Source organism: Salmo salar, chromosome ssa22 (assembly GCF_905237065.1).
Source record: "Salmo salar chromosome ssa22, Ssal_v3.1, whole genome shotgun sequence".
In the NCBI taxonomy this organism is placed as follows: Eukaryota; Metazoa; Chordata; class Actinopteri; order Salmoniformes; family Salmonidae; genus Salmo; species Salmo salar.
This window is the reverse complement of record NC_059463.1, coordinates 46,798,916-46,818,525: the sequence shown is the minus strand read 5'-3', so window position 1 is coordinate 46,818,525 and position 19,610 is coordinate 46,798,916. Positions and strand designations below refer to the sequence as shown.

General features: G+C 44.4%; 1 protein-coding gene across 1 annotated transcript in view; it reads left to right on the top strand.

The window, feature by feature from the left end:
* The first annotated feature begins 262 nt into the window (after positions 1-262).
* Positions 263-19,610, top strand: part of LOC106583603 (V-set and transmembrane domain-containing protein 2-like protein) — a 51,281-nt gene continuing 31,933 nt past the window's right edge. Inside the window, exon 1 of the mRNA XM_014167972.2 lies at positions 263-601. Within this exon, the coding sequence (XP_014023447.1) occupies positions 484-601 (118 nt within the window). The 5' untranslated portion in view covers positions 263-483. The remainder of the gene's footprint in view (positions 602-19,610) is intronic.

Here is a 19,610-nt window from a genome sequence, read left to right as displayed (position 1 = left end):
CCTTGCCCATCTTGAGAGTTGCCTAGCTACTAAATTCAGAAAGATTTATAGACAGGTAAGAATACAGTACAGGGGATTTGACTATTGAACATATATTTTGTATAATGAGTATTCATAAAATAAGATGTAAAACAGGCTGATACCTAAATATAACTTGTCATAAAAGTTTATAACAGTATCATTATTCTAGATCCCTCCGCCTAATTTACTTTCTCAGCAAGCCGCTGCACTTACCTCCATGCCTTTCTCCGTCCGCCTCAGCTGGAGATGCTTGCTTGCCGATGCACAGGGAACCAACAGTGCTTATAATTTTGGGCAGGCTACTGTCAGTCTACAACTTGCGCAGTAAAGCGCACTTTTTGTCCAGGGGTTATTTTGCATTTCGGAGGGGACTGTCATCCAGGACGGATTGGATACATGTTAGTGAACGTGCTCTGCCTAATGTGAGATTTTCGTCCACCACTTGAAACAAGAACAATAGCAATGGGATCATTTCGAGTGATAATAGGGATTTTACATTATATGGGACTCTATAGTCAACTTAACGCTGCTTCCAAACCGGCTGTGCCCGCCGAGGTGGACAATCATATATCTGGAAATGGTAGGTTTACTGTCGTGGTAATTATGTATCCCATACATTATTCACGACTAGTGATTGGGCAGGGTTGACTGATGCCGATATGATATCTGCGGCTATTGTTTCGAATACGAAGTTATGACAAGATCATTTTGTCCCTACAATAATGAATATCAGTAGAATATTTAAAAAGCAGTTCATGAATGAAATACAAGATCAGCAATATTAACTTATTTTTTTTTAATGAAATTGGCTTTTAAGATAACTTTCCTGCTCTGTTAAGCCTGTCTCTGTGAACATTGCTTGGTTATTATTATAAAATGATGTGTTCATTAATGCAATAATAATTTATATGGCAAGTTTTAGTACTGAAAAGGTGAATGACATCAACCTGGAACAACTGTTACATGTATCCTACAGTACAATGCAATTTTATGAACTCAATGGCCATTTTGTGAGGGGCAGTTCAAGCTAGATCATATCTGACAATGCTTTACTTGGCTCAACCGTTTTGAGCAATTGCTGTTGGCTTTTGTAAATGGTATTACCAGTTGGGTAGCAGTGCATCTTGGGCTAATTTACTGACAGAACAATACAGGTAAGAGGAAAATCGATGTTCATGTCCCAAAGCTATGAATCAACCATGTCATTTTACGTTTGTTGGAGGATATACAGACTCTGGATGACTAGAGACTAGAGACTCTGGATGCCAACATTTGCTTAATTTGTCTGCTGTGAAATCGAGGATGGCAAGGGTGTACATTGGTGGCAGGAGAATATTTCTGGAGGGGAGTTGTAGATTGGTGGCAGGTGGTATGAAACCCAGATATGTAAGGTGGTTCAGAACCAGATATGGCAGGTGGTTCAGAACCAGCTTGTTATGTGGTTCAGACCCAGATATGGCAGGGGGTTCAGAGCCAGATATGGCAGGTGGTTCAGACCCAGATATGGCAGGTGTGAGCACACTAGGTACGATATGTGGAGGATTACTCTGTGACTTACTTGGGAAGTTATATATATGTATACAGTTGAAGTCGGAAGTTTACATACACTTAGGCTGGAGTCATTAAAACTTGATTTTCAACCACGCCACACATTTCTTGTTAACAAACTATAGTGCATGACACAAGTCATTTTTTACATCAATTGTTTACAGACTTATTATTCACTGTATCACAATTCCAGTGGGTCAGAAGTTTACATACACTAAGTTGACTGTGCCTTTAAACAGCTTGGAAAATTCCAGAAAATGATGTCATGGCTTTAGAAGCTTCTGATAGGCTAATTGACATCTTTTGAGTCAATTGGAGGTGTACCTGTGGATGTATTTCTAGGCCTACCTTCAAACGCAGCGCCACTTTGCTTGACATCATGGGAAAATCAAAAGAAATAAGCCAAGACCTCAGAAAAAAAATTGTAGACCTCCACAAGTCTGGTTCATCCTTGGGTGCAATTTCCAAATGCCTGAAGGTATCACATTCATCTGTACAAACAATAGTACACAAGTATAAACACCATGGGACCACGCAGCCGTCATACCGCTCAGGAAGGAGACGTGTTCTGTCTCCTAGAGATTAACCCAAGTTAAACAATTTAAAGGCAATGCTACCAAATACTAATCGAGTGTATGTAAATTTCTGACCCACTGGGAATGTGATGAAAGAAATAAAAGCTGAAATAAATAATTCTCTCTACTATTATTCTGACATTTCACATTCTTAAAATAAAATGGTGATCCTAACTGACCTGAGACAGGGAATTTTTACTAGGATTAAATGTCAGAAATTGTGAAAAACTGAGTTTAAATGTATTTGGCTAAGGTGTATGTAAACTTCCGACTTCAACTTTATATATGGAGTGTAACGGCTGTCGTAGAGAAGGGACCAAAGCGCAGCATGTTGATTGCGCATGATGAATATTTATTATAACTCAAAACACTAAAGGAAAAATAACAAAGAGAAAACAAAAGCACACAGTTCTGTCAGGTACATGAACTAAACAGAAGACAACTACCCACAAACACAGGTGTAAAAACAAACCCTACTTAAGTATGATCTCTAATCAGAGACAACGAGGACCAGCTGCCTCTAATTGGAGATCATCCCAAAAACAACAACATAGAAATAGAAAAACTAGAACCTAAACATAGATATACAAAACAAAGAAAAACACAAACACCCCCTGTCATGCCCTGACCAACTATACCATAGAAAATAACATCTTACTATGGTCAGGACCTGACATGGAGTTATGGGCCATGTTTTTGACATTTCTATCCCAATGTCACACAATTGGCCCCATTATTTATAGAAAGCAATAGTTTTAAATCTTTATAAATCAATCTTGATCTATGTTATCTACAAAACATTTTTTCAAAATGTTCATGGGCCACTACCCTGAAACCCTGGAGTTAGGTTAGAATAGAATAAAAATGTATTGTCCATCCAGAAGGGATATTTTTCCTAAGCATCTCCTTCCATTAAAAGGATCACATACACATACATTGTCACATAACACACATTTTATCCAGTCAGTCCATCACACTGCATACTCTAAAAACATAGAGAGACACATATACATTCAATCACAACTGACCGCTGCTCCTACTGCACTGTTAAAATAGAGAAAAAGTAGGTAAGATACAAATGAATAAACAAATCTGTATTATCAAGATTGATGGACTTTCCTGGTCTGTTGATGCATTCCTCTATCAGCAGTATTACCAACATGCTTAAACATACACTATATATACAAAAGTATGTGGACACTCCTTAAAATTTCACTCACAACCGTTGCTGCAGACAGGTGTATAAAATGTTGCACACAGCCATGCAATCTCCATAGACAATCATTGATAGTTACTGAAGAGCTCAGTGACTTTCAACATGGTACCGTCATAGGATGCCACCTTTCCAACAAGTAAGTTCGTCAAATTTCTGCCCTGCTAGAGCTGCCCTGGCCAACTGTAAGTGCTGTTATTGTGTCGTGGAAACGTCTAGGAGCAACACCGGCTCAGCCGCAAAGTGGTAGGCTACAGAAGCTCACAGAATGGGACTGCAGAGTGCTGAAGCAGAGTGCTAAAATTGTCTGTCCTCGGTTGCAACACTCGCTACCGAGTTACAAACTGCTGTTACAAACTGTTACAAACATCAAGAACTGTTCGTTGGGAGCTTCATGAAATGGGTTTCCATGGCCGAGTAGTGGCACATAACCCTAAGATCACCATGGGCAATGCCAAGTGTCGGTTGGAGTGGTGTAAAGCTTGCCATTGGACTCTGGAGCAGTGGAAACACATTCTCTGGAGTGATGAGTCACTCATAACCATCTGGCAGTCCAATGGGCAAATCTGGGTTTGGTGGATGCAAGGAGAACGCTACCTGGCCCCATGCATTGTGCCAACTGTAAAGTTTGGTGTAGGAGGAATAATAGTCTGGGGCTGTTTTTCATGGTTCTGGCTAGACCCCTTAGTTCCAGTGAATAGAATTCTTAATGCTACAGCATACAATACAATGCTAGATGATTCTGTGCTTTCAACTTTGTGGCAACCGTTTGGGGAAGGCCCTTTCCTATCCCTGCACACAAAACGAGGTCCATACAGAAATGGTTTGTCGAGATTGGTGTGGAAGATATTGACTGGCCTACACAGAGCCCTGACCTCAACCCCATCAAACACCTTTGGGATGAATTTGAACGCAGACTGCGAGCCAGGCCTTATCGCCCAACATCAGTGCCCAACCTCACTAATGCTCTTGTGGCTGAATGGAAGCAAGTCCCCGCAGCAATGTTCCAACATCTAGTAGAAAGCCTTCCCAGAAGAGTGGAGGCTGTTACAGCAGCAAAGGGGGGAACAACTCCATTTTAATGCCCATGATTTTGGAATGAGATGTTCAAGGAGCAGGTGCCTATATACTTTTGTTCATGTCGTGTAAAATGGAGTTCAGTAGAAGCTTACTAATTGGTATTTGTGGCACAGCATTTTTGCCATTTTCCCTGTCACAAAGTGGTTTCTCCAGGAGGTTGTCTCTATCTGCAGGCTGCTATAAGATTTAATTTGATCGTGTGCGATAAACACTTTATCATTGTGCATCCCCAGCTGGTCCCAGGAGCTCTCTCTCCTTAGCATGTTAGCTTTAGCCAAATCAATAAGAATGAGTGTGACGTATACTGGCGCTGGATGGATTGACTATCTTGGACGGGTAGAAAAATCAATTAGCATGCATCACTCCCTGAGGGAGTTAATTCAAATGGAGTTTAACTGCGATGTTCTCTCCACAGTCTACATCTTACCATCCACAAAAGAGAATGGCTCATGGGGGGAATTGCATAAAAGGGCATAGCTATAGCTCAGATCGTCCTCAAATCAAATCTAATTTTATTGGTCACACACACATGGTTAGCAGATGTTATTGCGAGCGTAGCGGAATGCTTGTGCTTCTAGTTCCGACAGTGCAGTAATATCTAACAGTAATCCAACAATTCCACAACTACCTAATACACACAAATCTAAGTAAAGGGAGGGAATAAGAATATATACATATAAATATATGGATGAGCAATGACCGAGCGTCATAGGCATGATGCAATAGATTGTATAAAATACAGTATATACATATGAGATGAGTAATGCAAGATATGTAAACATTATTAAAGTGGCATTATTAAAGTGACTAGTGATCCATTTATTAAAGTGGCCAATGATTTCAAGTCTGTATGTAGGCAGCAGCCTCTCTGTGTTAGTGATGGCTGTTTAACAGTCTGATGGCCTTGAGATAGAAGCTGTTTTTCAGTCTCTTGGTCCCAGCTTTGATGCACCTGAAAAGACCTCGCCTTCTGGATGGTAGCGGCGTGAACAGGCAGTGGCTCGGGTGGTTGTTGTCCTTGAATATCTTTTTGGCCTTCCTGTGACATTGGGTGCTGTAGGTGTCCTGGAGGGCTGGTAGTTTGCCCCACTTGACGCGTTGTGCAGACCGCACCATCCTATGGCAAGCCTTGCGGTTGTGGGCAGTGCAGTTGCCGTACCAGGCAGGGATACAGCCCGACAGGATGCTCTCAATTGTGCATCTGTAAAAGTTTGTGAGGGTTTTAGGTGACAAGCCAAATATCTTTAGCCTCCTGAGGCGCTGTTGTGTGGGTGGACCATTTTAGTTTGTCTGTGATGTGTACACCGAGGAACTTAAAACTTTCCACCTTCTCCACTGCTGTCCCGTTGATGTGGAAAGGGGGGTCCTACCTTCACCACCTGGGGGCGGCCCGTTAGGAAGCCTAGGACCCAATTGCACAGGGCGGGGTTGAGACCCAGGGCCTCAAGCTTAATGATGAGCTTGGAGGGTACTATGGTGTTGAATGCTGAGCTGTAGTCAATGAACAGCGTTCTTACATAGGTATTCCTCTTGTCCAGGTGGGATAGGGCAATATGCAGTGTGATGGCGATTGCATCGTCTGTGGACCTATTGGGGCGGTATTCAAATTGAAGTGGGTCTAGGCTGGCAGGTAAGGTGGAGGTGATAAGATTATTGAGTAGTCTCTCAAAGCACTTCATAATGACAGAAGTGAATGCTAGGGGGCGATAGTCATTTACATTTACATTTAAGTCATTTAGCAGACGCTCTTATCCAGAGCGACTTACAAATTGGTGCATTCACCTTATAATATCCAGTGGAACAACCACTTTACAATAGTGCATCTAAATCTTTTAAGGGGGGGGTTAGAAGGATTACTTTATCCTATCCCAGGTATTCCTTGAAGAGGTGGGGTTTCAGGTGTCTCCGGAAGGTGGTGATTGACTCCGCTGTCCTGGCGTCGTGAGGGAGCTTGTTCCACCATTGGGGTGGCAGAGCAACGAACAGTTTTGACTGGGCTGAGCGGGAACTGTGCTTCCTCAGAGGTAGGGAGGCAAGCAGGCCAGAGGTGGATGAACGGAGTGCCCTTGTTTGGGTGTAGGGCCTGATCAGAGCCTGAAGGTACGGAGGTGCCGTTCCCCTCACAGCTCCGTAGGCAAGCACCATGGTCTTGTAGCGGATGCGAGCTTCGACTGGAAGCCAGTGGAGAGAGCGGAGGAGCGGGGTGACGTGAGAGAACTTGGGAAGGTTGAACACCAGACGGGCTGCGGCGTTCTGGATGAGTTGTAGGGGTTTAATGGCACAGGCAGGGAGCCCAGCCAACAGCGAGTTGCAATAATCCAGACGGGAGATGACAAGTGCCTGGATTAGGACCTGCGCCGCTTCCTGTGTGAGGCAGGGTCGTACTCTGCGAATGTTGTAGAGCATGAACCTACAGGATCGGGTCACCGCCTTGATGTTGGTGGAGAACGACAGGGTGTTGTCCAGGGTCACGCCAAGGCTCTTAGCACTCTGGGAGGAGGACACAAGGGAGTTGTCAACCGTGATGGCGAGATCATGGAACGGGCAGTCCTTCCCCGGGAGGAAGAGCAGCTCCGTCTTGCCGAGGTTCAGCTTGAGGTGGTGATCCGTCATCCACACTGATATGTCTGCCAGACATGCAGAGATGCGATTCGCCACCTGGTTGTCAGAAGGGGGAAAGGAGAAGATTAATTGTGTATCATCTGCATAGCAATGATATGAGAGACCATGTGAGGATATGACAGAGCCAAGTGACTTGGTGTATAGCGAGAATAGGAGTGGGCCAAGAACAGAGCCCTGGGGGACACCAGTGGTGAGAGCACGTGGTGCGGAGACAGATTCTCGCCACGCCACCTGGTAGGAGCGACCTGTCAGGTAGGACGCAATCCAAGCGTGGGCGGCGCCGGAGATGCCCAGCTCGGAGAGGGTGGAGAGGAGGATCTGATGGTTCACGGTATCAAAGGCAGCAGATAGGTCTAGAAGGATGAGAGCAGAGGAGAGAGAGTTAGCTTTAGCAGTGCGGAGAGCCTCCGTGACACAGAGAAGAGCAGTCTCAGTTGAATGCCCAGTCTTGAAACCTGACTGATTAGGATCAAGAAGGTCATTCTGAGAGAGATAGCAAGAGAGCTGGCCAAGGACGGCGCGTTCAAGAGTTTTGGAGAGAAAGGAAAGAAGGGATACTGGTCTGTAGTTGTTGACATCGGAGGGATCGAGTGTAGGTTTTTTCAGAAGGGGTGCAACTCTCGCTCTCTTGAAGACGGAAGGGACGTAGCCAGCGGTCAAGGATGAGTTGATGAGCGAGGTGAGGTAGGGGAGAAGGTCTCCGGAAATGGTCTGGAGAAGAGAGGAGGGGATAGGGTCAAGTGGGCAGGTTGTTGGGCGGCCGGCCGTCACAAGACGGGAGATTTCATCTGGAGAGAGAGGGGAGAAAGAGGTCAAAGCACAGGGTAGGGCAGTGTGAGCAGGACCAGCAGTGTCGTTTGACTTAGCAACGAGGATCGGATGTCGTCAACCTTCTTTTCAAAATGGTTGACGAAGTCATCCGCAGAGAGGGAGGAGGGGGGAGGGGGAGGAGGATTCAGGAGGGAGGAGAAGGTAGCAAAGAGCTTCCTAGGGTTAGAGGCAGATGCTTGGAGTTTAGAGTGGTAGAAAGTGGCTTTAGCAGCAGAGACAGAAGAGGAAAATGTAGAGAGGAGGGAGTGAAAGGATGCCAGGTCCGCAGGGAGGCGAGTTTTCCTCCATTTCCGCTCGGCTGCCCGGAGCCCTGTTCTGTGAGCTCGCAGTGAGTCGTCGAGCCACGGAGCAGGAGGGGAGGACCGAGCCGGCCTGGAGGATAGGGGACAGAGGAAATCAAAGGATGCAGAGAGGGAGGAGAGGAGGGTTGAGGAGGCAGAATCAGGAGATAGGTTGGAGAAGGTTTGAGCAGAGGGAAGAGATGATAGGATGGAAGAGGAGAGAGTAGCGGGAGAGAGAGAGCGAAGGTTGGGACGGCGCAATACCATCCGAGGAGGGGCAGAGTGAGAAGTGTTGGATGAGATCGAGAGGGAAAAGGATACAAGGTAGTGGTCGGAGACTTGGAGGGGAGTTGCAATGAGATTAGTGGAAGAACAGCATCTAGTAAAGATGAGGTCAAGCGTATTGCCTGCCTTGTGAGTAGGGGGGGAAGGTGAGAGGGTGAGGTCGAAAGAGGAGAGGAGTGGAAAGAAGGAGGCAGAGAGGAATGAGTCGAAGGTAGACGTGGGGAGGTTAAAGTCACCCAGAACTGTGAGAGGTGAGCCATCCTCAGGAAAGGAACTTATCAAGGCGTCAAGCTCATTGATGAACTCTCCAAGGGAACCTGGAGGGCGATAAATGATAAGGATGTTAAGCTTGAAAGGGCTGGTAACTGTGACAGCATGGAATTCAAATGAGGAGATAGACAGATGGGTCAGGGGAGAAAGAGAGAATGTCCACTTGGGAGAGATGAGGATTCCAGTGCCACCACCCCGCTGGCTCGATGCTCTAGGGGTATGCGAGAACACGTAGTCAGACGAGGAGAGAGCAGTAGGAGTAGCAGTGTTATCTGTGGTAATCCATGTTTCCGTCAGCGCCAGGAAGTCTAGGGACTGGAGGGTAGCATAGGCTGAGATGAACTCAGCCTTGTTGGCCGCAGACCGGCAGTTCCAGAGGCTGCCGGAGACCTGGAACTCCACGTGGGTCGTGCGCGCTGGGACCACCAGGTTAGAGTGGCAGCGGCCACGCGGTGTGGAGCGTTTGTATGGCCTGTGCAGAGGAGAGAGAACAGGGATAGACAGACACATAGTAGACAAGCTACAGAAGAGGCTACGCTAATGCAAAGGAGATTGGAATGACAAGTGGACTACACATCTCGAATGTTCAGGAAGTTAAGCTTACGTTGCAAAAATCTTATTGACTAAAATGATACAGTACTGCTGGCTGGTGGAGTAGGCTAGCTAGCAGTGGCTGCGTTGTTGACTTTGAACGTGTAGCTGGCTAGGTAGCCTCGGTAGTTTCAGTACTACACCTTGTCATGATACAAAGCAACTTTGTAGCTAGCTAGCTAACATAACACTAATCAAGACGTTCCTTGTAGTGTATTTAGTTTCAACAATGCTGCTCGTCGGTAATAGTTGGCTGGGTTAGGAAAAATGGCGTCGCGGGGGACGGAAATAGCTGGCTAGCTAACCTCGATGGCTGGCTAGCTAACAATTATCAAGCTATGACAAAGACAACTAAGTAGCTAGCTAGGTAACACTGCACTAGTCAAATCGTTCCGTTGTAAAGTATTAGTATCTACAGCGCTGCTAGTCGGTAACGGTTGGCTAGCTGGCAGTGGGTTAATGATGACTAGGTGTGTTGAGTAAGTCTGGCGCCGCGTCGCGGCTGGCTGGCTCACCTCGATAATACTCAATCTCAAACTACACAATTATCTTAGATACAGAGACAGCAAAGACAACTATGTAGCTGGCTAACTAACACTAACACCACACTAATCAAGTCGTTACGATGTAATAGTTTCTGCAGTGCTGCTAGTCGTTAGAAGTTGGCTAGCTAGCAGTGATGACTAGCTAGCTAGCAGCTAGCAGTGTTGACTACGTTAGGAGGACGAAGATAGCTAGCCTCGATAATTACTCAGTTACTCTAAACTACACAATTATCTTTGATACAAAGACGGCTATGTAGCTAGCTAAGAAGAATTGCTCAGATCAAACAAATCAAGCCGTTGTAATGTAGTGAAGTGTAATATTACCTGTGGAGTGAAGCGTGGTGCGGCTGCTCGCTCCAAACCGGAAGCCAGACTTAGTTCGATTACCTTTGCCTTCTTGGGTACAGGAACAATGGTGGCCATCTTGAAGCATGTGGGGACAGCACACTGGGATAGGGAGAGATTGAATATGTCTGTAAACACAACAGCCAGCTTGTCTGCGCATGCTCTGAGGACGCGGTTAGGGATGCCGTCTGGGCCGACAGCCTTGCGAGGGTTAACACATTTAAATGTCTTACTCACGTCAGCCACGGAGAAGGAGAGGCAGGGCCCACAGTCCTTGGTAGCGGGCCGCGTTGGTGGCACTGTATTATCCTCAAAGCAGGCAAAGAAGGTGTTTAGTTTGTCTGGAAGCAAGACGTTGGTGTCCGTGACGTGGCTGGTTTTCTTTTTGTAATCCGTGATTGCCTGTAGACCCTGCCACATACGTCTCGTGTCTGAGCTGTTGAATTGCGACTCCACTTTGTCCCTATACCTACATTTCACTTGTTTGATAGCATTGCGGAGGGAATAACTACACTGTTTGTATTCGGCCATATTCCCAGACCTCTTTCCATGATTAAATGCGGTGGCTCGTGCTTTCAGTTTTGTGCGAATGATGTTCTCTGTTTGGAGACCTGGAAAAATAGCCTTTTGTTTCCCTTTTGAACGAGACTGTCTCTCTCAACAGAAATTAGAGCTGCATCCCTTTGAGGTTAAGTAATCCCCACGGGAGTTTTTTTTTATCAGCCCAAACACTGGTGGGTTGATATATTCCCCAGACACTTGGGAGTTGTGCCTTCATGTAGATTACAGAAGCCCATGCAGTGTTCCAGAAAGCGCTTGTTAGATTTGGCCCAGGCTCAGCCCCAGATAAGGATATTCGTCCGAGGCTTCTTGGCCCCTGCATGGTCCCCTGCTCAGCCCATGTACAGATCTGTAGGTCTAACACCTGTGCAGCTAGGTGGAACATTGTCTGGCATCGGAAGGCAAGGTGAAGTGGTCAGGTCTAACACCACCTGGTTGTTTTCACGTGTCTAGGTCTGCTTCGACCTTGTCAAACCTCACAGGTTCAGGTCTCGGAAGGTTGTATAGAGACAAGCAAGGTAGAAAACAATGTTGAGTGTGTCTCCATGTGTACCTGGAAGCAGTGTTTCCCCTATTTGCATTTAGCAGTGGCGCACCACCACTGCTAAATCGTGGCAGTCACTGCTAAACTGTGGCTGCCACTGCAAAAATTTAGACGTATACTATAGATTTATGCCCCAGGTTGCTAAAAGGTATCTAAAAAAAACATCTGTGGGCCTATACAACCTGACTAGAGTGACTGGTCCATACATTTCCTTATTGGTCCCCCATGTGAATCAAACTCACAGCCCAACTGAGCCACACAGGACCACCATGGTTTCACCATGTAATCGGTGTTTACACTAAATTCACAGTCTGGGCATACTGTATGAATTCATTATACAGTTTTCTTTGGCTTTAATTGAATATGGCTCTGGCTGTGAGGGAGGGGCCAACAGATTGGACACGCCCGCTGTCACAGCAGAGGGTGATGGCAGAGACCTGGTGGGTGAGTGGAGAGGACTGACAGGAAGTGAGAGCTTCACTTTGTATTTAAGACTGAACCTTAAAGGATCAATCCACAATAATTCTACACACAAATAGTTCTCTAAGACTATATGCCTGTATGATATAGGTTTTGTCTTAGGAAAATGTGATGCCTGACATTTGACCAGCAGCATTTTAATTTACTGGACCCATATGCATTGGGTGTGTAACCTGATTAGGGCTCAGAATGACAGAAATCACATTTAGATTATGGTAATTCCTATTAACAGAACATGCAAGTCGAGGATGCAAAGATGTGCGGTCCTTCTTGCCGAATTCTGATGCGTACTTTGAAGATTTTAGAATAACTGTCCACATTTACTTTTCCTCAGCCAACAAGAAGAGTAACGAACAGCAAAATCATTTGCCTATGTCAATCTACTATTCCCCATAGTAGAAGAGTTTACCTATTCTATTGGTCAGCTTGTCGAGAAAGAAATTGCCTATTCCAAACCGACTCTGGGACAACTGTGGGACAATAGGTCCCAAATTCATACAACCAGTAGGCCTCGGCTGCCAGAAAATAAGTTAAAAAGTAATGAGTCTGATGCAACAGATCAGAACGTTTAGCTTAAAATGTTGATCAACTATTATTTCTTCACATTATATGTGCAGCAATGCGTACAAGGCAATAGGCTACGTGTGAATGTTCGTTCCCTAATGCAATTAGCGGGATACACCTTTGTTAAAAGAGCACAGCACATGCCAGCAGTTTCATGTGACAGAGATTTAAATATCCATTATAACATTTTGAAAAGAGGGAGGGGAGATCTAATATGCAACAACTAGCATTGGTTGCTAATATTACTAGGATTGTGCCTTTGGCTACTGGACAATGAAAGAATGTTTATATAAAATAATTGATATGATATGATTTTGGCTAGACTTTGAAGCAAGATAAGACATGCCTCATAATATGTAGTAAAACGTTCAAGTTTCAAACAATTAAGTATATGTTTTCAAAATGCAGACTGCCTCCAGCTCATTGCAAAGTGTTGTGTGGCGCGCTGATGAAGCCTATTTTCCATTGCCTAACCATTTGCTGTTTGAGATGCTGTTGCAGCAGCTTTCGCGCTGTCTGATAGATTTTCTGCTCAAAGGCTCTGTATCTTTATGCTGGACACATGTGATAAATAAGAAACATTACGAATATACTGTACACACGCACCAATTTAATTTCACTAAATTGTATTATATGTCCAAAAGCTGGCTATTACCAGCTAACGGAAACCCTGGTTTTATAGATGACTTTCTGTGGAAGAAATATACTGTTTTTAGAACATGAATTAGAAGTTATGAAATATTTACTATCGAAGTGTTAGTCTGATACCAGGAAGAAGTCTACGTCGCCAGTGTCACATTTTCTGATATTAAATCAAAATGTAGGAGTTTGGAAATACAAAATTATACAGTACATTTCAATATGGTGGTTGGTCATCCAAGCAGCAGTGGAAAAAGTACCCAATTGTCGTACTTGAGTAAAAGTAAAGATACCTTCATAGAAAATGACTCAAGTAAAAGGGAAAGTCACCCAGAAAAATACTACTTGAGTAAAAGTCTAAACGTATTTGGTTTTAAATATACGTAAGTATCAAAAATTAAAATATAAATCATTTCAAATTGCTTATAATAAGAAAATCAGATGGCACAATTTTCTTTTCTTTTTTTATTTAAGGATAGCCAGGGGCACACTACAACACGCAGACATAATTTACAAGTGAAGCATTTGTGTTTAGTGAGTCCTCCAGATCAGAGGCAGTAAGGATGACAAGGGATGTTGTCTTGATAAGTGAGTGAACCACTTTTCTGTCCTGCTAAGCATGGAAAATATACTGCTCAAAAAAATAAAGGGAACACTTAAACAACACATCCTAGATCTGAATGAAAGAAATAATCTTATTAAATACTTTTTTCTTTACATAGTTGAATGTGCTGACAACAAAACCACACAAAAATAATCAATGGAAATCCAATTTATCAACCCATGGAGGTCTGGATTTGGAGTCACACTCAAAATTAAAGGGGAAAACCACACTACAGGCTGATCCAACTTTGATGTAATGTCCTTAAAACAAGTCAAAATGAGGCTCAGTAGTGTGTGTGGCCTCCACGTGCCTGTATGACCTCCCTACAACGCCTGGGCATGCTCCTGATGAGGTGGCGGATGGTCTCCTGAGGGATCTCCTCCCAGACCTGGACTAAAGCATCCGCCAACTCCTGGACAGTCTGTGGTGCAACGTGACGTTGGTGGATGGAGCGAGACATGATGTCCCAGATGTGCTCAATTGGATTCAGGTCTGGGCAACGGGCGGGCCAGTCCATAGCATCAATGCCTTCCTCTTGCAGGAACTGCTGACACACTCCAGCCACATGAGGTCTAGCATTGTCTTGCATTAGGAGGAACCCAGGGCCAACCGCACCAGCATATGGTCTCACAAGGGGTCTGAGGATCTCATCTCGGTACCTAATGGCAGTCAGGCTACCTCTGGCGAGCACATGGAGGGCTGTGCGGCCCCCCAAAGAAATGCCACCCCACACCATGACTGACCCACCGCCAAACCGGTCATGCTGGAGGATGTTGCAGGCAGCAGAACGTTCTCCACGGCGTCTCCAGACTCTGTCACGTCTGTCACGTGCTCAGTGTGAACCTGCTTTCATCTGTGAAGAGCACAGGGCGCCAGTGGCGAATTTGCCAATCTTGGTGTTCTCTGGCAAATGCCAAACATCCTGCATGGTGTTGGGCTGTAAGCACAACCCCCACCTGTGGACGTCAGGCCCTCATACCACCCTCATGGAGTCTGTTTCTGACCGTTTGAGCAGACACATGCACATTTGTGGCCTGCTGGAGGTAATTTTGCAGGGCTCTGGCAGTGCTCCTCCTGCTCCTCCTTGCACAAAGGCGGAGGTAGCGGTCCTGCTGCTGGGTTGTTGCCCTCCTACGGCCTCCTCCATGTCTCCTGATGTACTGGCCTGTCTCCTGGTAGCGCCTCCATGCTCTGGACACTACGCTGACAGACACAGCAAACCTTCTTGCCACAGCTCGCATTGATGTGCCATCCTGGATGAGCTGCACTACCTGAGCCACTTGTGTGGGTTGTAGACTCCGTCTCATGCTACCACTAGAGTGAAAGCACCGCCAGCATTCAAAAGTGACCAAAACATCAGCCAGGAAGCATAGGAACTGAGAAGTGCTCTGTGGTCCCCACCTGCAGAACCACTCCTTTATTGGGGGTGTCTTGCTAATTGCCTATAATTTCCACCTGTTGTCTATTCCATTTGCACAACAGCATGTGAAATGTATTGTAAATCAGTGTTGCTTCCTAAGTGGACAGTTTGATTTCGCATAAGTGTGATTGACTTGGAGTTACATTGTGTTGTTTAAGTGTTCCCTTTATTTTTTTGAGCAGTGTATAACAAGTACTTTTGGGTTTCAGGGAAAATATATGGAGTAAAAAGTACAGAATTTTATTGAGGAATGTAGTGAAGTAAAAGTATTCAAAATACAAATAGTAAAGTAAAGTACAGATACCTAAAAAAAACACTTAAGTAGTACTTTAAGGTATTTTTACTTCAGTACTTTACACCACTACATCCAAGTATTGTAGGGCCAATACACATATTCTGAAATAGGTGCGTGCTTCTCTACCATGTTATCAATTGAATGTGTTGTAGCAACATTATGGTTCCTGAGGAGTTGTATGGGCTAGACATGGCAGTGGAATAATGTCGGGGAAAATCAAAATAAATGCTCTGAGCCTTTGATCTGTGGAGAGGAGTCTTCAGCAAATCAAGATCACAGGCGGTGTAACATTTTGAAGAAAAGGTCCACATAACGTGACACTTAGCAGGGAGCCTGGGGGATTGAGCTTTGTGCAAGGTCTTCTCTATTCTCATACACATCGTGGCTGTAGAAAGCTACACCTTGAGGTTCAAAACTCAAGGGGTTCGCTGTGCAAAACTGGTGAATCTCTCACTCAAACAGGGGTTTTGAAGACTCCATTATTCCAAAGCCTTCACGTGCATCTAGTAGAGATAGTTGTATAAACTAAATGAGTTCCATGAGATGGAATTCTTCACATTTGACTCTCTGATACCTGTGCATGGTATTTACTGCAGGTACATGGGGCTTGGCATCCAAGTTGTGAATAATTCCGGAACAGCAAACCCTAATTGAGTTCAACAACCATGTGAGCTTAGGCAATGGAACGGATATAGAGACAGACATCACTTAGATGCTAAGTCCATTACTAGCAGTATAACCATTCTGCAATGCACAACCATTACAGCTCATCAAAAGTTGTGCCAGAGAAACCCTCTCAGGGGCAGAGTGTTGAGATGAAGAGATGAAGTCCAACAGCTTTGTACCCCAGGGTCTTCTGATGGAGAAAAGTGATGTGGAGCTGCAGTTAGCTCCCAGCCACTCTTGTCAACACAGGCAGCTACATCTGTGCACGACACTTGCGTAGCGCACACATAAACTGCAAGGAGGGAGGAAATAGCCTCTGAGCCACCTGTCCCCAAGGCTATGAAAAATTCACTCCCGAGGCCCAAGTATCGGCAACTACAGACAGACAGCTCCTCGGTTGATTACCGGCTCATTCTTATTTCATTATTTTACCTTCCAGCTTGAATGGAGGCTGAAGGTCTTGCAACAAGCCATTATTTCCCCAAGGAGGTTCTGCCAGCTCGACCCGACGGTGACCTTAAGCTGCCTTGGCATTTATTGGCTTCTCAGCGAATTCCCAGACTAGATTTTTGTTTATCAGTATTATGACTTTTTCTCATATTTTGGTTATGAGCGGCCGACAGCAACTGTATTCCAGTGAAATCCCTCAATGCATTAGAGAAGCGTGATATTGACATTTTTTTATTATCCAAAGGTTTATTGACAATAACAAGTTCATAACATACTTTGGGGGAGTTTTTCTCTTGGTCTTTCTTGTATGATGAAGTGTTTAACAACAACAAATACATTTAAATACATTATCTACTTGAAGTGTTTATAGACATTATAATGTACACTGTGAATACAAAACATGAGGAACACCTGCTCTTTCCATGACATAGACTGACCAGATGAAAGCTATGATCCCTTATTGATGTCACCTGTTAACAATTCAATCAGTATAGATGAAGGGGTTGAGACTGGTTAAAGAAGGATTTTTAAGCCTTGAGACATTTAGACATGGATTGTGTATGTGTGCCATTCAGAGGGTGATTGGGCAAGGCATAATATTTAAGTGCCTTTCACACTCAACAGTTTCCCGTGTTTATCAAGAATAGTCCACCACCCAAAGGACATCCAGCCAAGTTGACACAACTGTGGGAAGTATTGGAGTCAATATAGGCCAACATCCCTGTGGAACGCTTCCGACACCTTGTACAGTCCATGCCCTGATGAATTTTGGCTGTTCTGAGGACAAAATGGTGTGCAACTCAATATTATAAAGGTGTTCCTAATGTTTTGTAATCTCAGTGTATGTTAATTTTACCTCACAATATTACACTACACTACACTGAATATGATAAATTACCCATCCACAAGAAGCAACAGCTTGTTACAGCAACTATTCTCTTCTGACTACCCTAACTCATTAATCACTTAAATGCACATTTTTCATTTCTTAAGGGTGCTACTCAAGGGATATATGCATTCACCTTGGTGCAGGGTTACATGGGGTTTCTTTGTGCTGGAAAACTGGGATAGACACTGAGTGTACAAAATATTAGGAACACCTGCTCTTTTCATGACATGGACTGACCAGGTGAATCCAGGTGAAAGCTATGATCCCTTATTGATGTCACTTGTTAAATCCACTACAATCAGTGTAGATGAAGGGGAGGAGACAGGTTAAAGAAGGATTTTTAAGCCTTGAGAAAATTGAAACATGGATTGTGTATGTGTGCCATTCAGAGAGTGAATGGGCAATACAAAATATTGAAGTGCCATTGAACGGGGTATTGGTAGTAGGTGCCGGGCACACCAGTGTGTCAAGAACTGCAACGCGGCTGGGTTTTTTGCGCTCAACAGTTTCCGATGTGTATCAGGAATGGTCCACCACCCAAATGGGCCAGCATCCCTGTGCAACGTTTTCGACACCTTGTAGGGTTCATGCCCCGACGAATTGAGGTTTTTCTGAGGGCAAAAGAGGGTGCAACTTAATTTTAGGAATGTGTTCTGGATGTTTTGTACACTCAGTGTGTATCCTTTTTCTTATAGCTTCATGTATCTATTTTCTGTCTCTCACCCTCTGGATGTGACTCAAAGCGATGATTCAATGACCCTTTGATTTTACAGTCTTTCACCTCAGGGTGGTACATTTCAATATACATTTTTTTTCACTTTCACTTAATGGCGAGATTGGAAACAGTGGGGGAATCAGACACTGCTCTTACATCAAATACTTTACGCCGTGTATCAGTCACAGCCTTTCAGTGTGGTTAAGTGTGGGATGATGGTGCTCCTATATCCCTCTCTGCAGGTATAAGACTGACGACTGTGTAATAATAAGTAATGACTTATTACAGAGGTAGTTAGCATAATATGGTAACTACCTCTGTAATAAGTCATTACTTATTATGTCATATTACTGCAGGATCTGCATGCAAATTAAGCTTCAGAGATTCTTCAAGTTTCTAAAACGACTGTTTAAAAGTACTTTTTTCCATGATATGGCAGTTCAGTTACAAAGTTGCAAGCACAGTAACTACACACAAAGGCGAAGAGATTGGAACGGCCCAGTGACTCAGTCCCTACACTCTTTTGGCTGCGGAGGACTATTTAGGCCTTTAGACAGAAAGCAAGCAGAACGGGGACTGGTGAATGGATAGAGAGAGTGAGTGGACAACACGCTGTTAACCCCCCCACTGTTGTCTGTCTTTAGCCTGATTAGGCATCTGATTCTCGGTTCCAGACTCCCACTCGACCAAACAACACGCACACACAAACACACACTCTCTCGTTGCTGTGGTGAGACACTTATTAGCCATGGGCTATTGCCCATGCTAATTAGACTCCTGTGATTCGGCCTAACTCATTCAATTCCCTTTGGAGAGTATGACAGAGAAAGAGAGCGAGAGAGAGACAAGAAAGAAAGAAAGAAAGAAAGAAAGAAAGAAAGAAAGAAAGAAAGAAAGAAAGAAAGAAAGAAAGAAAGAAAGAAAGAAAGAAAGAAAGAAAGAAAGAAAGAAAGAAAGAAAGAAAGATCACTATCTGGATTTATCCATCTCATTTCATGTGGGAGGAGGAAGCGAATATATGGAGTAGGGTCTCTCGAGATTGCGCTATATATATATTAATTTGTTTATATATTTATTTACCTACGGCACTTTCCATTTTATTTCATTATTTCTCCCCTTTTCATTTTTAATGAGGCTTCAGTCGACAGCAGCCGGCAGTCTCTGTGTGACACAACCACATTTCTATCATAGCACTCCAAGCAACACAGTGAACAACTACATGTGTGCGTAGGGCGTTTAAAAATGCATGTGCTGCATCTTCAAACGAGCATGGTCTGCCACTGCCGGGGGAGGATTATGACACCACTGCCTTTATGAGTTTCATGCTCGGATCTGCACCATCAATCACATTTAAAGTTGTTGGCTAGCTAGGCTGAGTGTAGCAAGTTAACTGAAAAAGAATGGGTCAAGTTAGACAATGCTCCCCCTCCTTGGATTATTTTTCTGGTGGTACAAAATACCACAAAGGTGGTGTTTTTTTCATCTCAAATTCATGAGTGCAGACTTTCCTTCAACAGTATTGAAATTCTAATGTTTCCGCTTGTTTTCTGTGCTCGTTCTCAGCGGCGAGTTGCCA